The 20188-nt window shown below is 44.0% G+C and overlaps 1 protein-coding gene across 2 annotated transcripts in view; it reads right to left on the minus strand.

The window, feature by feature from the left end:
* The window catches only part of LOC138607492 (tensin-3-like), a 50908-nt gene that overhangs the window by 21136 nt on the left and 9584 nt on the right, over nucleotides 1–20188 (minus strand). For both annotated transcript variants that reach the window (XM_069680114.1, XM_069680113.1), the window contains exons 10-16: nucleotides 19600–19729; nucleotides 19271–19336; nucleotides 17163–17267; nucleotides 11024–11881; nucleotides 4201–4337; nucleotides 1997–2105; nucleotides 1837–1905 (exon numbers count right to left, since the gene is read on the minus strand). In XM_069680114.1, coding sequence (XP_069536215.1) covers nucleotides 1837–1905; nucleotides 1997–2105; nucleotides 4201–4337; nucleotides 11024–11881; nucleotides 17163–17267; nucleotides 19271–19336; nucleotides 19600–19729 — 1474 coding nt within the window. The remainder of the gene's footprint in view (nucleotides 1–1836; nucleotides 1906–1996; nucleotides 2106–4200; nucleotides 4338–11023; nucleotides 11882–17162; nucleotides 17268–19270; nucleotides 19337–19599; nucleotides 19730–20188) is intronic.

Below are 20188 nucleotides of genomic sequence, written 5' to 3' on the forward strand. Positions count from 1 at the left end.
GTTATCACTAATCTGTGCAGTTCTCTTCAACTCTACAGCCTGTTTTTAGCAACGTTTATCTCATTGTTTTAGTTTAGTTTGCTGTTTCGTTGTTCACTCTTAAAGTTCTCATTAACCATCTTTTCCAGACAGCTTGAGCAAAAGTAAACTGATAAACACACTGCAGACAACAAAACAGACATTTAGCTAGCTACCAGCTAGCTGGTAAACACTGTGGCCAATTTAGCAGCTAGCTGGTAAACACTGTGGAGCATTTAGCAGCCTAAAATGCCAGATATTTTTTATCACATCACATTTGGTTTGAAGACTGAAAGCTACCCTGGCTCTGTCCGAATGATTACAAAGTGTTTTACAACACCTCGAAGCCTTACTTACAAACATGTCTTAGCCTAGGGATCCAAAAGGCTAGCTGTGTCTGCCTGCTTTCTCTCTTTATGCTTAGCTAGGTTAAGATAACCGCTAATACAGCCTCCAGAGTTTGTACTTCACACAACTAAACTAACTAGATAACTTAACTAAATGTAGTTTTTAAATGTTTAGACTTTTCAATCCCCAATAATCAAATAAATAACTGGAACTTAATTTACCAGCACACACATCGTGGCAGGAGTCCAGTATGCCCAGTGTGATTATCCTGGTGATAACGCTGTGAGAGCTCCGGCTGCAGGGTTCAGCCTGCTGACTGATTGCACTGCTGTTGTTTTCACTCCCCACATCACTGTAGCCTCGGGTCACATTGTGCTTACAGTAACGACTCTAAACATTAAATAAAAAATAATTTAAAAGTGGAATCTGACCGCTCAGTCTGGGAAACAATTTGTCGGGACGATCGTCTGCGCTCAACGTGGGAAACAGGAAGCTCTTGTCTGCCTCCTAAAATAAGAGTGAGCTGCAGATATTCAGCGCCCTTTGTTAATTCTTCTGTCCATCCAGCGGAGAGAAAGAATCAGGTGTTTCACTGCAAACAAGTAATAATCATTCTTTCATCAGCGCCTCCTCCATCCTGCCGCCGCCGTTCTGACAAACATGTTTACAATAAACAGGCGGACCTGCCCTTTCAACAATGAGCTGATCTGTCTGCAACACAGAGCAAAATGTCATCATAAATATTACTTTGTTTTTGGATGACAAGATGCTGAGGTCGCAGTATTAGAGCTCACTTCATGTGAACGCCACCTGAGCATCTTTATATGTTATATTTTTGTTTTATTGTTTTGTCTTTTGCATGAATTAAGAACTTTTGCAACTTCGACAGGAACATGAACGCCACCATAAGATCAGATATGAGGCAGAACCGCTGATGGACACTCGTGCATGTTTTTGACACTACAGTAAATTCCTTCTGCAGCTGTGAGGTGGTACATATCTCCTCAGGCAGGATGTCCCTCCCCTCTCCCCCTGTCCCCTCCCAGAACAGGACGTGAGTGGACATCCTGTCAGCAGTGGTCTCTTCCTCTGTTATCGCCAGCTATTATTAGCCGAGCAGCCAGTATCAGCTGTCCGGCATTTCCAAATCCATTTAATCAACTCCCCCCGAACACGTTTCACCTCAAACCTAAAAATAATACAAAACACAAAAGTCCAGAAACCAGCCATCTGTCTGCCTCCAGCCAGGCATGACCCACCAAAATAAGAGCAGTGCCCACTTATCCAGCCAATAGCAACACAGGCCAGGTGTGTGTATGTACTGTATGTGTGTGTGTGTGTTTTTGGTGTATAATGCCAGGAGGACATTCCAACCGCCTCTTCAACCCTGTACGACCACAATCAGGAGTTGAGTGTTTGGGTTCAAGCGCGCACACACATTTATAATGGCCACACACACTCTTGGGTTACCTTGTGTGCAGTTGTGTTGTTCCCACTGCCCGCCTGTCTGAAACTGGGAAAACTCCGGGAAATGTTTCACTGGGAAGAGAAGGAGGAAAACGCTGATAAGATTCCAAAAATGCAAACACACCCACGTCAAGAAGAGTTCGTCTGACGCTATCTGTCTCACCGTACGGCGTTGGAGGAGACACAGGGAAGGCCGGAGTAGAAGGGACGATGTCAGAGCCGTCTGTGTGTCCTCGATGGTCCACGCTGTTGGTTTTGTAGAGGTGGCCATGCTTTGAAAAGAGGAACAGAGTAATAAAAGTTAGAAAAGAAATACAGCCAATAATGTGTTCTTTCCTTTGGGGTAACAAGCCCACACACACGCACACACGCACACACCAGCAGACATCAGTCTTGTGATCTGTGTGTGGCTACAGCCTGTGTTTTGGGGTAAACAGTCGGGCCATTCATGCCACCCAGCCGAGAGCAGAGAGCTTGAAAAAAGAAAAAGGAGACTGAGAGAAGGAGGGAGGAGAGAAACATCCAGAAAGATGTAAATAGAGTTACATAATCTTAATCTTCACAGAGATACTTTGACTCAGTTCAGAGTGATAACAGCGTGTTATCTTTTTCTGTAATGAGACATTATTAAAGTTTTGCTGGTCATAAAAGCCAACATGACGTTGTATAATCTGATCAGGGCTGTTGTAAGGAACACTTAAATCCCAAGGCCGCGCAGCTTTGAGTTCGAGTCAGAGGCAGTCAGTGAACATGGTCGATGAATCTGATTTAAGACCTGCGTGACGCAAGCTCGAGAACAAGTCAAACATGAGAAACAAACAAACACTTCACGTTACAAGAAAACCACGATAGTTTCTTTGAATTCACAGACTGAATAAGCCTCCCGTGAAATGAAGCCCACTTTAAAGTGCCTGTACTCTTTCTACTGACCAGCAGGGGGCGACTCCACTGAACCTACTAATCAGCTGATTTATTACCACAGCAAACATTTTCCTAATAAGTTTATGGTCTCAATCTCCAGTTTTAAGTCTTCTTAAATACAGCATGATGTTCATTTTGTAAATTATGCTCCCATTTAAAGTAAAAAAGGACGGTAAAGCAGGGTAGGCTTTAGGGCGCGGCTACTTGTGATTGACAGGTCACAACCTCTGCAACAGTGAGAATTTGAGAATAAGGCCATGTCTGAGTTTCTACCTCCTTTCAAAAAAGAAAAAACCTGTCCACACAAGCACGGTTATCAAATCGAAACGCTGTCATGATGCCACGCCAACAGACAGCGATATAACCCTGTCATGCAAAGAAGAAACAGAAAATCACGGCCAATCAAAAGTCTGAAAAACATCTATTGCTGGAGGTAGTGCATCCTGACGCCTCTGTTCCTCGATATAGTGGACGAGTAATTGTACATACATGTAAAAAGTCCTGTTAGCAGGTTAGAAGCATCACTGCTTTTGTCATTTTGCAAGGAATGTCGGCGCAAAGGAGATAACACAGTCTGACGTCATGAGCCAGAAACAGCGATAACCTCGTCTACACGTCTCCGTGGAAACAGACTTCCTAACAGTCTTTACCTTGGTCGGAGTTTTACAAAAGATCCGTTTTCAGTGACCTAAAACAGCGTTTGTGTGGACGAAAGGCCAAAACGCTGAGAAAAAAGCTACATTTTGAAAAATACCTGTGTATGTGTGGACACGGCCTTAGAGACACGAATCTGTACACTCGTGTGATTTGCGTCACCTGGAAAGAATACGTGTCTAATAATATTTACGTAAAGATGCAGATAAAGAGATACAAAAGTTTGCTTTATGTTTTGCCGTTACACTACCTTTTTGTTTAGTATTACCGCCATTATCTATGACACTCATCCTTTTCAGGGTCACGGGGGGACTGGAGCCAATCCCAGCTGTTATTGGGCGAGAGGCGGGGTTACACCTTGACTGACCGCCAGTCAATCACAGGGCTGACACACAGAAACAGACAACCTTTAACGCTCACATTCACACCGACGGGCAATTTAGAGTCACCAATGAAGCTAACGAGCATGTCTTTGGACTGTGGGAGGAAGCCGGAATACCCGAGAGAACCCACGCATGCACGGGGAGAACATACACACAGAAAGGCCCGTTACGTCCAAACCAGGATGAAGAACTATGAACCTTCTCGCTGTGAGGGGACAGCGCTAACCAAAGCACCACCGTGCAGCCCAGTTAATAATTTATTTTGTTTTATTTACATGTTCAAAATAAATATGTAAATCAAAAGTAGATGGAATTTCGCAGCAGAATATGTTGTATAAGTTTACTTTTCATGTTTCTATTGTTATTCACGTGTTTGTCAGGTGAAGTGAATGAAGGAAACTGTGTTTACCTGAGGCGGTGAGAAGGAGGAGCTGTAGCCCGGAGAGCCTCTGAAGCTCTGAGAAGCACCACCTCCTCTCCATCGTGGACTGTGGAGAACCGCGTAGTCCACCACATCACTGACCTGCTGCTGCTGCTGCCTCCAACCTGATCGGGAGGAGAGAGAGATAAAGGGAGGGGGGAGGGGAGGCGCGTGGGAGGCAGAGAAGAAGAAGCAGACGGTCAGACAGATTCTGATCTGAAATCAACCGAAGAATCAAACTTGTCATGTTCTCCATAAAATCAAATGAGACAAACTGTTTTGTCTAGTCAACAACAAAAGCAACATTAAACGGCTCTGACACAATATTATGGCCAGATGCTGACTCAGGTGGTGACTGAGGTTCATGTTTAGCCTGTTTGTCTCCAACAAAAGCGTCTATCAGCAGGTTTATCTGCCGTGCGCCGCTCCCATCGTCAGACTGTGTGAGTGAGGCAGACTCCAGCAGAGCAGATGGTGGAACAACGCGGGGGACAAACATGTGTTGGAACAATCAGTCAGTGTGTTTCCAGACTTCCTTTTGTCTCAAGCCCACGTCTTTTAGTTTTAAGTTTTTGCTCCAGCAGTTTGTTTTGATTAATACAGGCGTGAAAAATAACAAGTTAATTTCTTCATCTTTAAAAGGTCGCAGAAAAGTTGCAAGGAGTGTCTGAATCACAACTTCCTGAAGGGACTGATTTTTATAGATTGACTGCGCACTAAATCAACTCTAAGTAATTTATATTCACTATTCCCCTCATCATTACAGCTGCTATACACCGACTCTGCTCTCATTATTACTGATAACATCTGCAGGATCTCGCTCGCAGCCAAAGACAACCATGTTGCAACCAACGCTGTAACTAAAGCCTGTACACCATGCCCCCGATGTTCAGCCTCTCATGGACATCAGGCTTTTAAAAACGTAAGAACAGAGTTTCACGTTAAGTTGTTGGGGTAAATCCCCTCTTCCATCACTTTAACTGCCTCTGTCACATAACGTTAGCTACCAGTTCAAGCAGGTTCAGATGTGAATATTTGTCTTGGCTGTCAGTGAAGGTGGAGACGTGTGAGATGTTTTACATTTAAAAAGCTGCTTTCTGAGATTTTGAACACAGTTTTTAAGGATGTGAAGAAGGGTCATGTTTAAGCTCAAATTCAGCATGAAGTGGGAAACTCTTGTGGGATCACCAAACACCCAAAGGCGTCATGGGGCTACTTCTTGCCCGCCTTGCTAGCTTGTTTACTTGCACCATGAGTGAACTGATTAGGTGTGGGGTATTTTGAAACCCTGCAAATATTCGCCATTGGCAGCCAATGGAAATACTCTTTCCGAGAAGGTGTGGCTCTGGGTGCCTGGTGAAGATCACAATAAGTGTGTCCTCCATGTATGATGCGTATGTTTAGCTCAAGTTGAAACACTTCAGCTTGTACGACAGACAATCATTTCATTTCTGCACAATTTAAATTTGTGTCGACTTTTATGATTCGTGCAGCACATAAAAAAAACAGTTGGTCTAAAGTCTGGGTGATGGGAAAAAAATGAGTAAAAGTCTTAATAGTAAAGAGTAAACATGCTTAAACTTCTCAGTCAACCTGCTGGGTTTCTTAATACCTTCACCTTTACCAGCAACAGAGTGCAAGCCTGGTTACCCATGTTCAGAGACAGTCACCTCGCAGATTAAAGCAGTTTCGATGATTCATCGTTGAATCGTTTCGTTGAATGCCAAACTATACCTATATGTAAATGTAGTATGCAAACAAAAGCAAAATGTGCAGTGTGCCAAAAATAACCGGATGTCGTACTGATTCTGAGAAAATCTCCAGTATGCATCGGACCAGTCTACCTCGCCTACTGTATCCCACAATGCAAAGCGCTGCAACGTCACACGGCAGTTGAAAAGACGGACAGCAGTAGCATTCCAGCAGAAGGGGGCGCTGTAGCTAAAGAAGCGGCGGTTATTGTTTACTTCCGCCTGACGTAGCATACTGCAAAATGAATTTGAAAAGCTCCTCCATACTGCAGACTACCATCGAACGCAGTATGTAGTATATACACGTAGTATATAGTATGTAGTGCGGCAGTTCGAACACAGCCATAGTCTCCTAGGTTTAAATCAATAAATGCAGACTGTGTCACCGTATAACACGTAGTAATGCGCAAGCACATTACACAGCTTTATATTTAGTATAGGTTTCACAAATATGAAATACTTCATCTTTGGGCAAATCAGAACCACATTCTCAGTATCCGGACGTGAAAATCAGTCGAGATTTTAGTCATTTTTCTTGTAATCTCAGATTTTTTTCTTTAACGTGGCCTCTAATACTCCGTTGTAACAAATTATGACAAATGAAAATCTTGAATGTTGATTATTAGACTTGGGCTGACTGAGTTTATATTTACGCACAGGAACCTCAAATTAGTGCTGATATGATGTGATATTAAAAAAGAGACATTTTCTGTTCTTTAACAAAGCCAGAGCAATCTTGTCTTTTTCATCTGCAGTCTTTTAGCGACTTAAACCACAAACAAACCACAATAAAACACACAAACCAGTTTGCGAGGTAGAGATTCACCTCATATGGGACCACACTCATCAGTGTGGAACATTGTGCGCTCAGCTTTCACTGTGAGCATCCATCATCTCAGAATCACATGAAAGGCCGAGTCAGTCCGAGTGAAACTAATCCAGTTACTCTGCCACACCAGAGGGCCTGCTGAGGGGGGCACACACACACACACACACACACACACACACACACACGTTTTTTCTACAGTATCACTTGATACACACTGTATTAGGGAGGGGGGCTTTTCTCTTTCACACAGGGCAACTGAGAGACGATGAGAGGGAGGAGGGGAGCATGATGCAAACACACAGGAGAGCAAAGTGTTGTGTCGAACTTCAAAAGCATTCCTGATCGCTTACAAAGTCCTGCCTCAAAACATCGCCTCGGATACACACGGTAGAAACACACACACACACACACACACACACACACACACACACACACACACAGCGAGAGGAGCTAAGCAGTGAAATAGTGTTTCTGCTGCAAATATGCCCTCAGGTAAAATCAGCCACCTGACAAACTCGCTGACCTACATGTATTCATACAAACACGCTCCGTTTCCTGAGCTCAGATTCCACCATCAGGACAAGAACCACAAGACCTCCCATTGACCTGTCGGCCTACAAAAGGCGGGGTCAAAGGTTAAATGTCAGCCATAATGTAACCCTGTGTTGCACATGGCCGTGGGTCGCCGATAATCACAGCAGAGGGCCTGACAGACGTGATTCAGGGGCTGTCACGGCCTTTCCTCGTCAGCGTTTGCCTGTCAGGAGCTCCCACGTAAACCGTCAGGGCCCTCCGAGGTTAGCTTTGAAGGAGCAGCTGCTCCGTATGCAAAAAGCTGGGAAGTGATGACATCACTCGGGCACCTATGACCCTACAGAAAATGAATCAGGGACGGAGGTCGCAGCAGAAATGTGCCTCTTCCTCCTGAGTGAGTCCCAGTGGATGTGAGAGGGAGTAAATCTGTCATCAGGTGAGAAGAAACAGTGAAGAAGAAGCAACGCTGAGACACTCCGCTCAGGAAAACAGGCAGCATCGATGGGAGAGTCCAAGTTTTAAAGGTTGGAGAAAAGTTCTCAAGTCCGAAACTTTGTATTTTAAGTCCACAGAGTATTTATTTGTCTGACTGATCAAAGGTAACTCTTCCTCCTTTTTACACGTCACTCCGTTTGAAGTCATAGCAGTTCAAGAGTCAAACATCAGTCCTGTGGCGTGCAGAACATAAACACTTAACCTTTTACTTGCACACACATTTTCCACTATTATTCCCAATACACAAATGTTCCAGTATTGATATGGGTCTGGGCTGCACGGTGCTGCAGTGGTTAGAGCTGTTGCCTCACAGCTACAAGGTTCCTGGTTAGAATCCCAGAGTTTGCATGTTCTCCCCGTGCATGCATCGGTTCCCTCCAGGTACTCCGGCTTCCTCCCGCAGTCCAAAGACATGCTCGTTAGGTTCATTGGTGACTCTTGGTGACTCTAAATTGCCCGTAGGTGTGAATGTGAGCGTGAAAGGTTGTCTGTCTCTGTGTGTCCGCCCTGTGATTGACTGGCTCCATTGACAAATTTAAATGTGCTTTATGCAATTTCAAAGAAGCGTTAATAAAAGGCAAAGACGAAAATGCCTCTGGATGCTATCACTAATTAGAGCAACGAAATGTGTAGCATAGCATTAGGGAGCTAGGCTAGGTAGCTACTTCACAAGTCATATGACGTCTAGTAAGACAGTTCTAGTTTAATAGCAAACATTTGTGTCCCTGCCGTAAACTACCACACAGTTTGTTTAATACTCGATGGAGGATTCAGACTGTTCACCATCAACAGCAGCCATCTTTGCTGTTTACTAAAACACCAGAATATTAGATTAACAGTGTTGATTGGCCCGACCTGAACGAGGCTTGTTGGAATCTGTCTGACCAGGAGGAGGGGGACCAGACGTATCTGACGGGGCCAATCAAACATCAGCTCGTAGACTTATTAGGATTTGAACTTTCTTTTCTTGATTAATCAGAAGTTTAAAAGTGGATTCAAGATCTAAATCTGCTCTTTCAGAAAGCTTTCCTTTTCACAGAGTCTGAGATCCCTGACTGAATCATGTCTGATGAGATGTAACTCATTTAATCCCGTTCAGCTGCTTGCAGAGCTAAATGTTCAGTAATGATGTCAGTGGATTACGTTTGGATGACATCACTTCATCCTGAGTGTCTCTGTGGTGCGAGCTCAGACTGCTGCGTCTGACTTATCTAACCTGTTGGTATATTTCCATTTAAAATAAGACCGATCGGAGGGTAAACACATCATTGTGTCCGTTCTGGTTTTACACATGCTTACATCTCTACCTGTTAAACTAAATGCTTCCACCCCTTCAGCAAACACTGTGCACGCTAACAAACACACCTTCTGTAACTAACGCAGATGTATTCCTCTCTCAGGTGGAGATTTCCACAATCAGGCAGCACCTCAGTCTGCAGTCTGAGTTATAAACGCTTCTCTGTGTGTGCAGGCTGAACTGAGCTCCACGCTATAACGAGTCTGACCTCAAGGCTTCATCTGCAGCCAGCCTGTTGGCACACCTGTATTTTCTTTAGTGTGGCATTTCGGAGAGTCATGACTTCACAGTGGACTGTTTAATGTCAAGAGTGCTGTGCTGTGCTGAGTTAATACTGGTACTGTGCGTGCTTTATTAATGAAGGTAAACGATCCAACTGCACAAAATAAATGTATTTTAACTCGTGCTTTAGATCCAACAGTTCAGAAACTGTTTGTTTTAAGAGCTGAGATTTTGTAATGTTTGCCTCTTACACATCTGCAGCCACTACAATAAACGATATGGACAATGTTTGCTTTATTTGTGGTGTTAACAGCACAGAAAAATCAGATTTGGGCCTTTTTCAATTGTGTGCAAGACTATAACACAACTTAGCAAACAATCAACTCAATCCATACCAATGTAGTGCCTCATAAGAGTAACTTTTGGTTCCTATTTATTATGACTTGTGTTTTTTTATACTTTCATTCCTAATATTTTTAGCATAAAACTTTGGTTACGGGCAGACTCAGCTCACAGCACCGCTAGCTGCACGGCTAACATAGATCCATAGCCAAGGGAAGCAACACTCACACTCTTGCTCTTAGCTGATAAACCGAGCGTCCCCTAGGGCTGTCACTTTTCAACAAAATCAAGTTAGAATAAATTCAACGGTACAATATGTACACTATATATTGGGTACATACATACATACATACATACGCTTCTTTGTGCACAATAAAGCCTACGACGCCTCAAGACTCAGGCTGTGCTCCCGTGTCCTGCTTGCTGCTGGCGTATTAAAGTGACGGGAGTTAGCCCCTAAAGCAGAACAACAATAAGTCTCCCCTGTGCTTCCTATCTACAGTCGGGACGCTGAAGCAGGAAAGTTCAAAAACGGCTTGGCTCGTTAGTTTCCTCCATTACTTTGTAGCACGCAACGTGTTATCGCCACCTGTTGGAATACAAGGCACGCTACTTTGAACGTGATGCATTCTGGGACTTTGGAAAGCAGATTACTCATTTGTTCGTGGGCAGGCGTTTTCTGCTTTGCTTCCATTTTGAATTTGATCACATCATTACAGTTCGAAACTATTTCACCAGGTTCAAACGAGATATCGAATTCCGATTGAAAAGTGACAGCCCTACCCGCCACAGGCCTGGAGCACTGCCGTTGTGTTGACTGGATTTGCAGTGTTTTTCTTTTGCATGTTTTCTCGGTGTGACTGTTTTTGATTTGCATCGTTTCTGTATTTGCAGCCTGTTTCTGATGGAAACCGTTGCAGCGCGATTGCCCTTGTCCGCCACTATAAAAACCATATCTTTTGAGATTTTATTTGATGTAGTTCTTTATTACGTCTGTGTTTAACCCAAGTACTGTTTCGTTGGCTGAAGCTTTACTGGTCAATACACCTTTACACAGGTAATTGAATGGCCCTTGCTTTATGGCTTTCATTTTCTTAGGTATTTGGTCATAAACCAGAGCAGAGGATTGTGTGTTCCAAAGTTCATGGCACTCAAAACAAACAACCTTCTATTTCATGGCGTCTTCGTAGCGCAGAAAGAAAAGTCAGTAGGCTTCATCCTCTGAGGACAATGAGTGTCTGTTCCAAATGTAATGGCAATACATCTCACTCAAAGAAATAAATCTTGAAAGTATTCTATGGTGTGATGATCATTTGTGTCATGTCTGTTAGGTGGTCTTACCTGACAGGTGTGTATTCCCCTTGTGGCTGAGGCCGTTGGTCTGTAGAGAGGCGGAGCGGGACAGGGGAGCACAGCGGGTCGGAACAGGAACAAAAGTGGGATCCAAATCCAAAATCAGCTGGTTCAGCTGCTCTATGGACTCGTCAACATCAGTCGTTAATGCCTCCAAATCATCGTCTTGGCTTGAAGAAGTGTGTGTAGTGTTCACAGGCTGTGTGACATCTGTGTGCTGTGCGACATCCTCGTCCACCGGCCCTCTCTGCATCGCTGCCCTGCTGCTGACTCCTCGAGGAGGTGTGTCAGGAGCAAGGTAGGAGCCAGCAGCAGCATCCACCATCTGCTGCTGCCGGACCCAGGAGTGTGTGGAGTACTCAGTGTGAGTTTCAGGAAGGTTATCGGAGGAGAGGGAGCACATGCTGCCGGAGCTCGGCATCTCTAAAGGAGGAGCAGCTCCACTGTCTGCTTCATCCTCATCATCTAATATATCCGTCTCCCTCTCGCTGGACGAAGCCTCTCCGTTGATGGTGTGCCCCAGTCCAGACTCATCTCCAGCCAGCTCCCCCTCCCCTCTTCCACCGGCCACAGCGAACTCAGTCATGACCTCCAGAAGAGGCTGAGCGATCTCAAAGTCCAGCCCAGGGAACAGCTTCCCCGCCTGGGTGCTCTTCTCCCCTGCAGCCCCTCTCCTCTGTGGGGCTCCGGTGCGGCCCTGAGAGGCGACCGACAGGCCCGAGTCGCTGCTGGCAGACGGAGCGCGCTCACGGCAGCTCAGGGCGAACGACGCTCCTTCCTCACTGCTCTTCTTCCTCACTCTGGAATACAAACTGCCACCTCCAGGATCCAGGACAGAAAGTGGAGCTGTGAGGACAGAATCACTGTGGTCAGTGTGAGGTTTATATGTGAACAAAAACCTGCAAAGGCGGGGCCAGTGGGGTCTTTCTTAAAGCACACAAGCACACAAATGTGAAAGTATTCATACAATTTTGTTTTGCAGCACTTTCCTTTTCTGCCTGATCTTCGTCTAGCATCTTTTATGAGACTAGTATAACCATTTTCATTCGTACATCAGACACAAATATGGGCTGCAACTAACGATTATGTTATTATCTAATTGTTTAATTCATTAATAATAACTCAAACTGTCACAGGGCCCTTGGTGACATTTTTAAATAAGGGCTGCACATTCAATCAGAATAGTATAAAAATAACAATATGGAGAAATGCAAACTTGTAGAACATTTTGATAAAGATTAAATGTTATAAAACAGCATTATAAAGGAAGTACTGTGGTGCAGCAGAGACGCCCTGGTCTTCTAGTCCTGTTCTCCAGATGTAAGAAATCATGTTTGTTTGACGCAAACCCAAAATAAATGTCACATCGTTGTGATTTTAATGCAGGGAAAATAAATATTGATTATGAGAGGAGAGGATTTTTAAGTCGAGTTGAGATGGAAGGAAAAAAGTGTAGTGAAGGAAAAAAATCAAACGGAAGTGTTCTCGAAATGCAAACATAAAAATAATCTTTTTCCCGTCATAAAAAAAAAAATAACTGTGCAGAATATTCATATTTTATTAACTAACTTTCTCAGCTCTCATGTAAGTTATTTATTTTTCTCAAAATAAGTGCAGCATTTACACCTATCAGAGCTTAACGGCAGCGTGTGTAGCCTTAGAGGAATAAGATTGACAAAGTGTGACTGCAGGTGATGTCGAGGAGCATTACTACATATTTATTAACACCTGATGAAAAAATTAACTGTAAAATTCTACCTAAAAGTAGATCTTAAACCCGTGTATTAAACTCTTTCCACATGCAGGATGACTCCGTACCTGCACCACTACTTTATATGATTCACTATGACGCACACACACACACACACACACACACACACACCACCTGTTGGAGCGCAGCCATCGCTCCAGACACACTCCATGTAGATAACACAGAGCCCCTTTTGTGCGGGCTGACGGATGCATACGTGTGTAACTTCTGCATGTGTGTGTGCGTCACACGCAAAGGACGTGTCTGTCACAGGCGCAGTGTACCTGAGGTCAGATGGAGATGATTGCACACAACACTCACACGCTCACTCACATGCAGCAGGCACGCAGGTTGTTATACTTTAACTGTCTGCAGCAACAAGAGGGCAGATTTCAAGAGCTGAATGAGTCGAATTACAGAGAATTAATCTGCAACTTTGATAACTGATATTTTTTTCCCTTGCCTTATTATTTTAAGAATTTTCTCCTTTTCGTACAATGTTTAAGTTTTGAAATGTAACTTGATAATTTAAGTGCTGTTTTTGGAAAATAAATGTGTCGTTTGAGACTTTTGTTTCAAAGAAAAACGCTTAAAATGTCCTTTTTCTCGCTTCATTATTCTTTGGATTCTCGGCTTGTTTCATACTTAATAGTAATCTGAACATCTTTGAGTTTTTAAGCTTAAAGACAAAAGTTTAAAGACATTTTGGTGACCAAATAATTCAACGTATAGCCCCAAAAATAACTTTTTCTAGCTTCAAAATGTTGAGAATTTGCTGCTTTTCTTGTCACATGTGATGGTAAACTCAATCTCTTTAGGTTTTAGACTTTAAAGCAGTCAGAATTTCAGTCATTTCGTGCTCCAAACAATCAATCGTTTCATAGACATAATCTAAAGTTGCACCCCTGAGGTATTATAACCTTGTCTGATAAAGTTTGTTACATGTAGATAAGATAAAGCTGCCGCGTACAGTGGCAGCAACGATACATACAGTGCATACCAGAGCTGTATGAGCACAGCCTCTTAAGTCCAGAGAGGCAATAAAACTCAAATACCAGACATGCATGGTAAACCCTCACAGCTGGTCTGTTAGGTCTCTCACACACAGATGCACACAGATGCACGGGGCGGCAGCACATTCACACACTGATAAACACTCTGTACAACTTTCACAATACTGTTAAAGCAAAACGAGACAGCGTACCAAGAAAGCAGCTTACTTTCACTGTTCCCACAGCGGACCAGAAACAGGATGGAAGTGCTTGTTGCTGAAGCCTCCCTTCGGAGTCACAGAGAGAGGAAAAGAGAAACAGATGAACAGCTGAAAGGAGAGAGAGGAAGACGAGGACAGAATGAAAAAGGATGAGGAGACAGGCTGAAGGAAACACGGCTAAAAAGACTCAGTTGAAGTTTCCTCCGCGGGCTGTCGTCCCCTCTGTCTCTCAAGCTGCCACAGGAAGACAAGCAAAGAACATTCTTTCTTTTAAGGTGCTAACAGCCCCCCCTGTGTCCCCCCCACCACCTCCTCCTCCTACTCTCTCATTCCCCTCTCTCATGTCACTTCTTCCTCGCCTGCTCCGACCCTGCACTCTGAATCCCCGCCTTCACCGTCACTGTGAAACTAGCCATCCCTCCCTCCTCTTTCCTTTCCTCCCCCCCCTGCATCCTGTGTCCCCGCTCACACAGGTAGGAGAGAGAGAGAGAGAGAGAGAGTGTGCGCGCTCGTGCATTTTTATGTCTAAGAGGAAAGCAGTTAAAGGAGGCTGGAGAGTCGATCATTCACTAGACTGCGTGCAAGAAAACACACACGCCGGTGGAAGAGTTTGTGCAACTCACACTTTAAAGAAAGAGGAAGAAAAGGACCTTGAGCCGGCCAAATATGGTGAGGGGAATGTAAACATGGGGGCGGGCTCTGGAGAGACTTGTGTGCAGAAGGGGGATGGGGACTTGTTGGACAAATTGCAACCTGCAACTTGAACCTGAAAGCAACACGCAGCAGCTAGAAAACGGCAGACAAGATAAAGAGGAAGAGGAGAAAATGAGGGGAGATGGAGTGATAGAGGGGGGAGACAGTGGGGGAGGGAGGGTAAAGTAGAACCACCTGTGGTTGAAAACAACATTCTTGCTCCTGGCTGTGTTGCTAACTGGCTGGCACCCTCATTACGCTCATGTGCATGCGTGTGTGCCGGCGGTTAGACGTAATGGCCATGTGTGTGCTTTGTGTGTATGTGTGCGTTTACATGCCACTTTTCTGCTTTTCTGCCCCGATGATCGGTCCGTCTAAATTACATGGCAGGCAGAGCAGATTTAGCAACAGCATAAAACAGCTGGAACTGAAACCTCAGCCGCCGCTTTAAGTGATTGTTTCGGCCGTCTGGATGTGTGTTTTTCTGTTTTTCTGTTTTTCTAACTAAATGGAAACTCCTTTGAAAAACAGGCTGCCTCCAAATACACGGCTCTGCTGTGGACGATTGTTGTTACACCCATTCCCAGGAACGTGAAAGAGGCCTTTGAGACCGCAGCAGTTGTAAGCTGTCACTCTGATGACCAGACGATTACCCACAGAACTGACCACAGCGAAGGCTCGAGTCCAAACAGAGCTTCTGAGGGACTCACTCTGCGCCCACGGAGGGATGCAACGTCTGAACAGCAGCTAGAGATACATTTGCTGATGTTTTTTGGCCACTTGGGGGCAGAAAAACTCGACAACAAGCTTAAAAACACGCACAACTTTGGCAAATAATCTTTTAAAGTTGTTATGGCTGTAGAAAAATGCTTCATGTTTCAAAATAGGTGCGTAGGAGAGTAACAGGTCAAAGTTGTCATAGCGGACATGTTAGCTGCCTACTTCCACATCCAGCAAACACAGAGCAACATGATTTCTTCTCAGAGTCTCCTTTTAGCTCTCTTTCTGTTCCCCACCATCTAACGACCCCGAGATGTTCCACTTTCTTAATTAACTAGTTGTTAACTGTGACATCTCACAGACTGAATATAAGAATAGGACATAACCTCTGGATTCTAAAGTGTAGCCAATGCAGAAGTGCCACTCAGTTTCGTTCTCTTTGGCGGCACATATAAACGATAAACTGTAATTGCAGGAGCACGCTTCCCAGATATCCAGACAGTGCTGCATGTGTGACGTCCGCGGTTGGCTCCGGTTGTAACTCTTGATTTTCCTGGCTGACGGTCGCTTTCCTTTTCAGACTGTTTGCTTCATCTGAACGTCGAGTTTGTTTCTTCTTCTTTGGATTTTCACTTCTTGTTGAAGTTGTATCTGTAGTCATCCATCTTTTCTTTGTTTGTTCAGCCATAGTAGATTACTGTTTACTCGCAACACTCGCAGAGAGCGGAAAAGCAGCCGCTTAGCTCCGCCTACCCTCTCTGGCAGACCAACCACTGCTGGCTGATGGAAAACGCGTCACTAACTGGGCGCTGCTTGTGATTTTTTCCACGAATGTCGTCACAGACAGTCAGTCTGTAATACTGCAAATGCAAAGGCTTTCCTCAGTGGGCCATCGGCTCAGTCACCATTGTGTTACCTCATTCGGCAATAGATAGAGACTTGAACAGACATCTATTAACATGAAACAGTTTGAGATTATTACTTTAAACCTGCTTCTTTCTTATGGCCAGCAGGGAGAGACTCCACTGTTGCAAAAAGAAGTTTGATTGTGTGAAATCAGTTGGGAAAATTATGCTACTTCTCCCTTGAATTTATGGTCTCAAGTCTTCTTTAACACAGCATGAAGTTAATTTTGCAAATTATGGTGCCATCAAGAGGTTAATGGATGATAAAGCGAAAGTATATTTCAAGCCAATACCACAGTGGCCAATGCGTAGCCACCTCTCATCCGAATGCGGTCATGTATGGTTCCAAAAAATGAAGATGGCGACAGAAAAAAATGTCAAAGAAAAGAAAAATATAATTAAAACAAATTCTTCTATTAAACTTGATCCTCATTGTGATGGATTAGAGTTGTACAGCATAGCAAGTCTGCTAAACTATTTGCATATTGTGCATCAATGAGGCCTGTTACACTACATTATAAAATCTTTATATGTATTGAAGAAACAATATTTTAAAGTGCATATTATTTGTTGTTAAGGAGGTAAGACTTGATTTTGATTTCAGCAGGGGATTGGGGATCTAGTTTTCTGTAAATGTCTCGGACAAAGACATCGAAAGGTCGTCTTTATATCAGAGCAGACAAGTTTATTTATCTCCCAGTGAGTCTTCACATAAACGGTTTTCCTCTTAAATCCTGTCTAATAAGTAAACCAGAGACTTCACATGACTTCAAAACAACAGCAAAAGAAAGTGAAAGAAACAGAAAGAGCCATAACTCCAGATGGCAAACATTAAATACACCTCACCTGTCTCAGCAGAAGACGTGTCTTGATATGAATCTCGTCTAACCAGAGGATCCAAGGTGTCATAGTCCACCGTCACGCAGCGAGCGTTGAGCCACAGCTCTCTGCCTGCACACGAGACAACCAACAGGACGGCAGACAGAGAGGCAGCGCTGGTCAGGAGTCAGTTAGACAACAACAACACACACAGCGGATGTGTGCACATGAACAGAAGCTGATTCCAGATCTGATTTCAAATTTAATTTCAATATAATGAGCTTTCATTTTTACTGCATGTATGTCTGCGTCTGTGTGTGTGTGTGTGTGTGTGTGTGAGTGTGTGTGTGTGCCCTGGACTTCCCCGCCTGTGTGTCTTCCCCTGTGTGTGTACAGTATCTGCAATCTGAATTCCTGTCAGATGTGTGTGTGTGATAACCCCTCATATTGCTTCCTGTTGAGAGGAGAGGAGTGTGATTGTGTGTGCTGAGGGCCAGTTTGGCTGCTACGCTCCCCCATCCTGGGGCCCGACACTGCCCCCACCTGGTGACTGTTTGCTGAACTTTATGAATATGTTTGTGTGTGTGTGTGCGTGTGTGTGTGTGTAGGAGTGATGCTTCATACTGAGTCATTTCTGTCTCTTCTGCTTGAGTTAGGAGACACAATGAAGTGTGGTGCATACTGGAGACTAAATAATGTGTGTGTGTGTGTGTGTGTGTGTGTGTGTGTGTGTGTGTGTGTGTGGGTGTGGGTGTGCGTGAGTGTGTTAGTTGTTCCAGATTAGGGAAGCCAAAAAATAGAGGATTTGTTTAAGATAAATGCACATTTTAGCGACCGTAGTTTTTACTTGACCTACAGTTTATCAGGGCACTGCAGGCCTTAAAGGTACAGTTCACCTACATTACAAAAACATACACAGTTTTCCTTCTCCTTCATGATCTCAGGTAGTTTTAGATTCAGAATCAGAAATACTTTATATTGAAATATTAACCAGGGAACCAGCTCATGTTTATTTTGCTCTGTCGTCCCTTTCACACTGATTTCCAGCTGACCTGATTCAGGTTTGTCCATTTTAAACCTTTTATCAAATACGTGGCCGTTAAAGTGCTGTTGAGGCTGTTTACGAAACAACAAAGATGGCCGCCACAAATGTGGAACTTTCTGAATCTTTTACATCATATAAATTTAATCTTGAGATGTGAAAAAGTGAATTTATATATTTGAGTAAAGTTATAAAAGTAGGTTTATACAGTGAACCTTTTACACATGAGTTACACATATTTTCTTTCAGATAGCGTTGGGAATGGGGCAAGAGAGAGTGAGGGATGACATGCAGCAGGGGGCTGAGGGCGGGAGTCAAACCCCATCGAGGACTGTAGCCACATGGGCCGCCGATGTAACCGCTTAGCCAAACTGGCAACCATGCCTAGTCTACCTCTGGGGTTTCTTTACCTTGAGTTTAGTCACCCTAGCCTCTGATTGGTCAGCTCAGTGACATGTGGTGAGTAATAAGGAAGTGTTGTTCTGAAGCTGACAAAGTGTGGATAACAGTAAAGGGCTGATTAACAAAGTTATCCGTCTCCGTCCCTCACATCGAACCCTCATGTTACACAATGAAACAAACTGGACTGTCGTTACGTACAAATGCTAACTGTTCTAACACCTTATGAGTAAGTTATTGGAACTAGCTAATTAGCCTAGCAGCCTATTAGCACATCACACATTTTGTTGCTGTGATTGGTTGTAGTGTTGTCAGGCATTTGGTCTGTGCAACAACCCTTGAAAATGAAAGGTTGCAGACGAGTTTGTGCACTGGTCTGCCAATCCCTGGCTTTTAAAGTGTATAAAATGCTGTATGAGCAACCCCTACTAAGCCTTCTGCATGCTGGTGCCAAACCAAATGCAACAGTTGCCTTTTATTATTTTCTGCCCCGGCCCTTCAGACAGCCTCAGTCTGCCGATGAACAGACGTATAAACACGACTACGATATACTGAGATCCTGGATCAAAGCTTGGCTAAACATCTGAAACACATTTTCACCTGCGTATTTATATTCTGTGTTTTAATCCAGTTCACTGCAAAAATGTTTTTTGGACCCCTGAAGCATCGAATGATTTTTTTGGAGAGAGTGTACCTGCGATCTTTTCTGGGCTGTCAGAGAGAAACAGCTCCACTTTTCCATCTTCTGGGAACCGAGGATCTGGAACATTAACAGAGAGAAATCAGACAGATGGAAGGTTATCTAAGCACACTGGACGTGTTTCCATGTGTACTTCACACCTGCGCTGCAGCAGCGCGGCTGATAAAGAGGTCCAAGGTCAGTTCAGGTGTGTAATATTTACAATGGAGAGCAGAGAGACTGAAGGATTTATCAGTTACACATTAAGATTGATGGTGCAGCAGAGTAGAGGGTGAAAGAAGCTGAAGCAGCAGTTGGCAGTGATGGCGGCAGGTTATAAATACCTTCACTGGCAACGTCCAGGTCGGCCTTGGAGAAAGCGAGGGTGTGTCCGTGTACGAGGCCCGTATGGAACTGCAGACGGAAGACGACCTGACGGCTGGACGAGCGGCTGTTTTTGTCATAACAAACCACCTGAAGACAGAAAGGAAAGGACACACGACCTGAACGAGCCGCTCTCATCCATAAAAGTTAATCTGATAAGTGATCAGTTAGTTGTATTTAATTCTATGTTTAGTATTTATTATTATTATTAAAATATTTTATGATTTCCAGTCATACATTTTATCATCTTTAGCAGGTCTGAAAAGTTATTTCTCTCATCATTTCCGGGACACAATTTGTTGCTAACTATGGAATAAAGAGATTCAACTGATGCACTTCTAATGTGTGCATGTCCAGTTGATTTCTGTCGTAAACGACGAAAATTCAAACCAATGACTGTATATAGATGGACGACGCGTCTCCATCTGCTCTCACTGTACGAAATTGATGCCAAAATAGCCCTCGTGGTACGCGCTGCCATCTTGCGATGGTGACATTATTCGGAGCCAGAGTCTGCGCAGTAGAGATCGGTGGGTGGAGTCGCTGTAG

Source organism: Semicossyphus pulcher, unplaced genomic scaffold (genome assembly GCF_022749685.1).
Source record: "Semicossyphus pulcher isolate SPU_LCO1_2020_fin unplaced genomic scaffold, fSemPul1.0.p SCAF_4, whole genome shotgun sequence".
Lineage (NCBI taxonomy): Eukaryota > Metazoa > Chordata > Actinopteri > Labriformes > Labridae > Semicossyphus > Semicossyphus pulcher.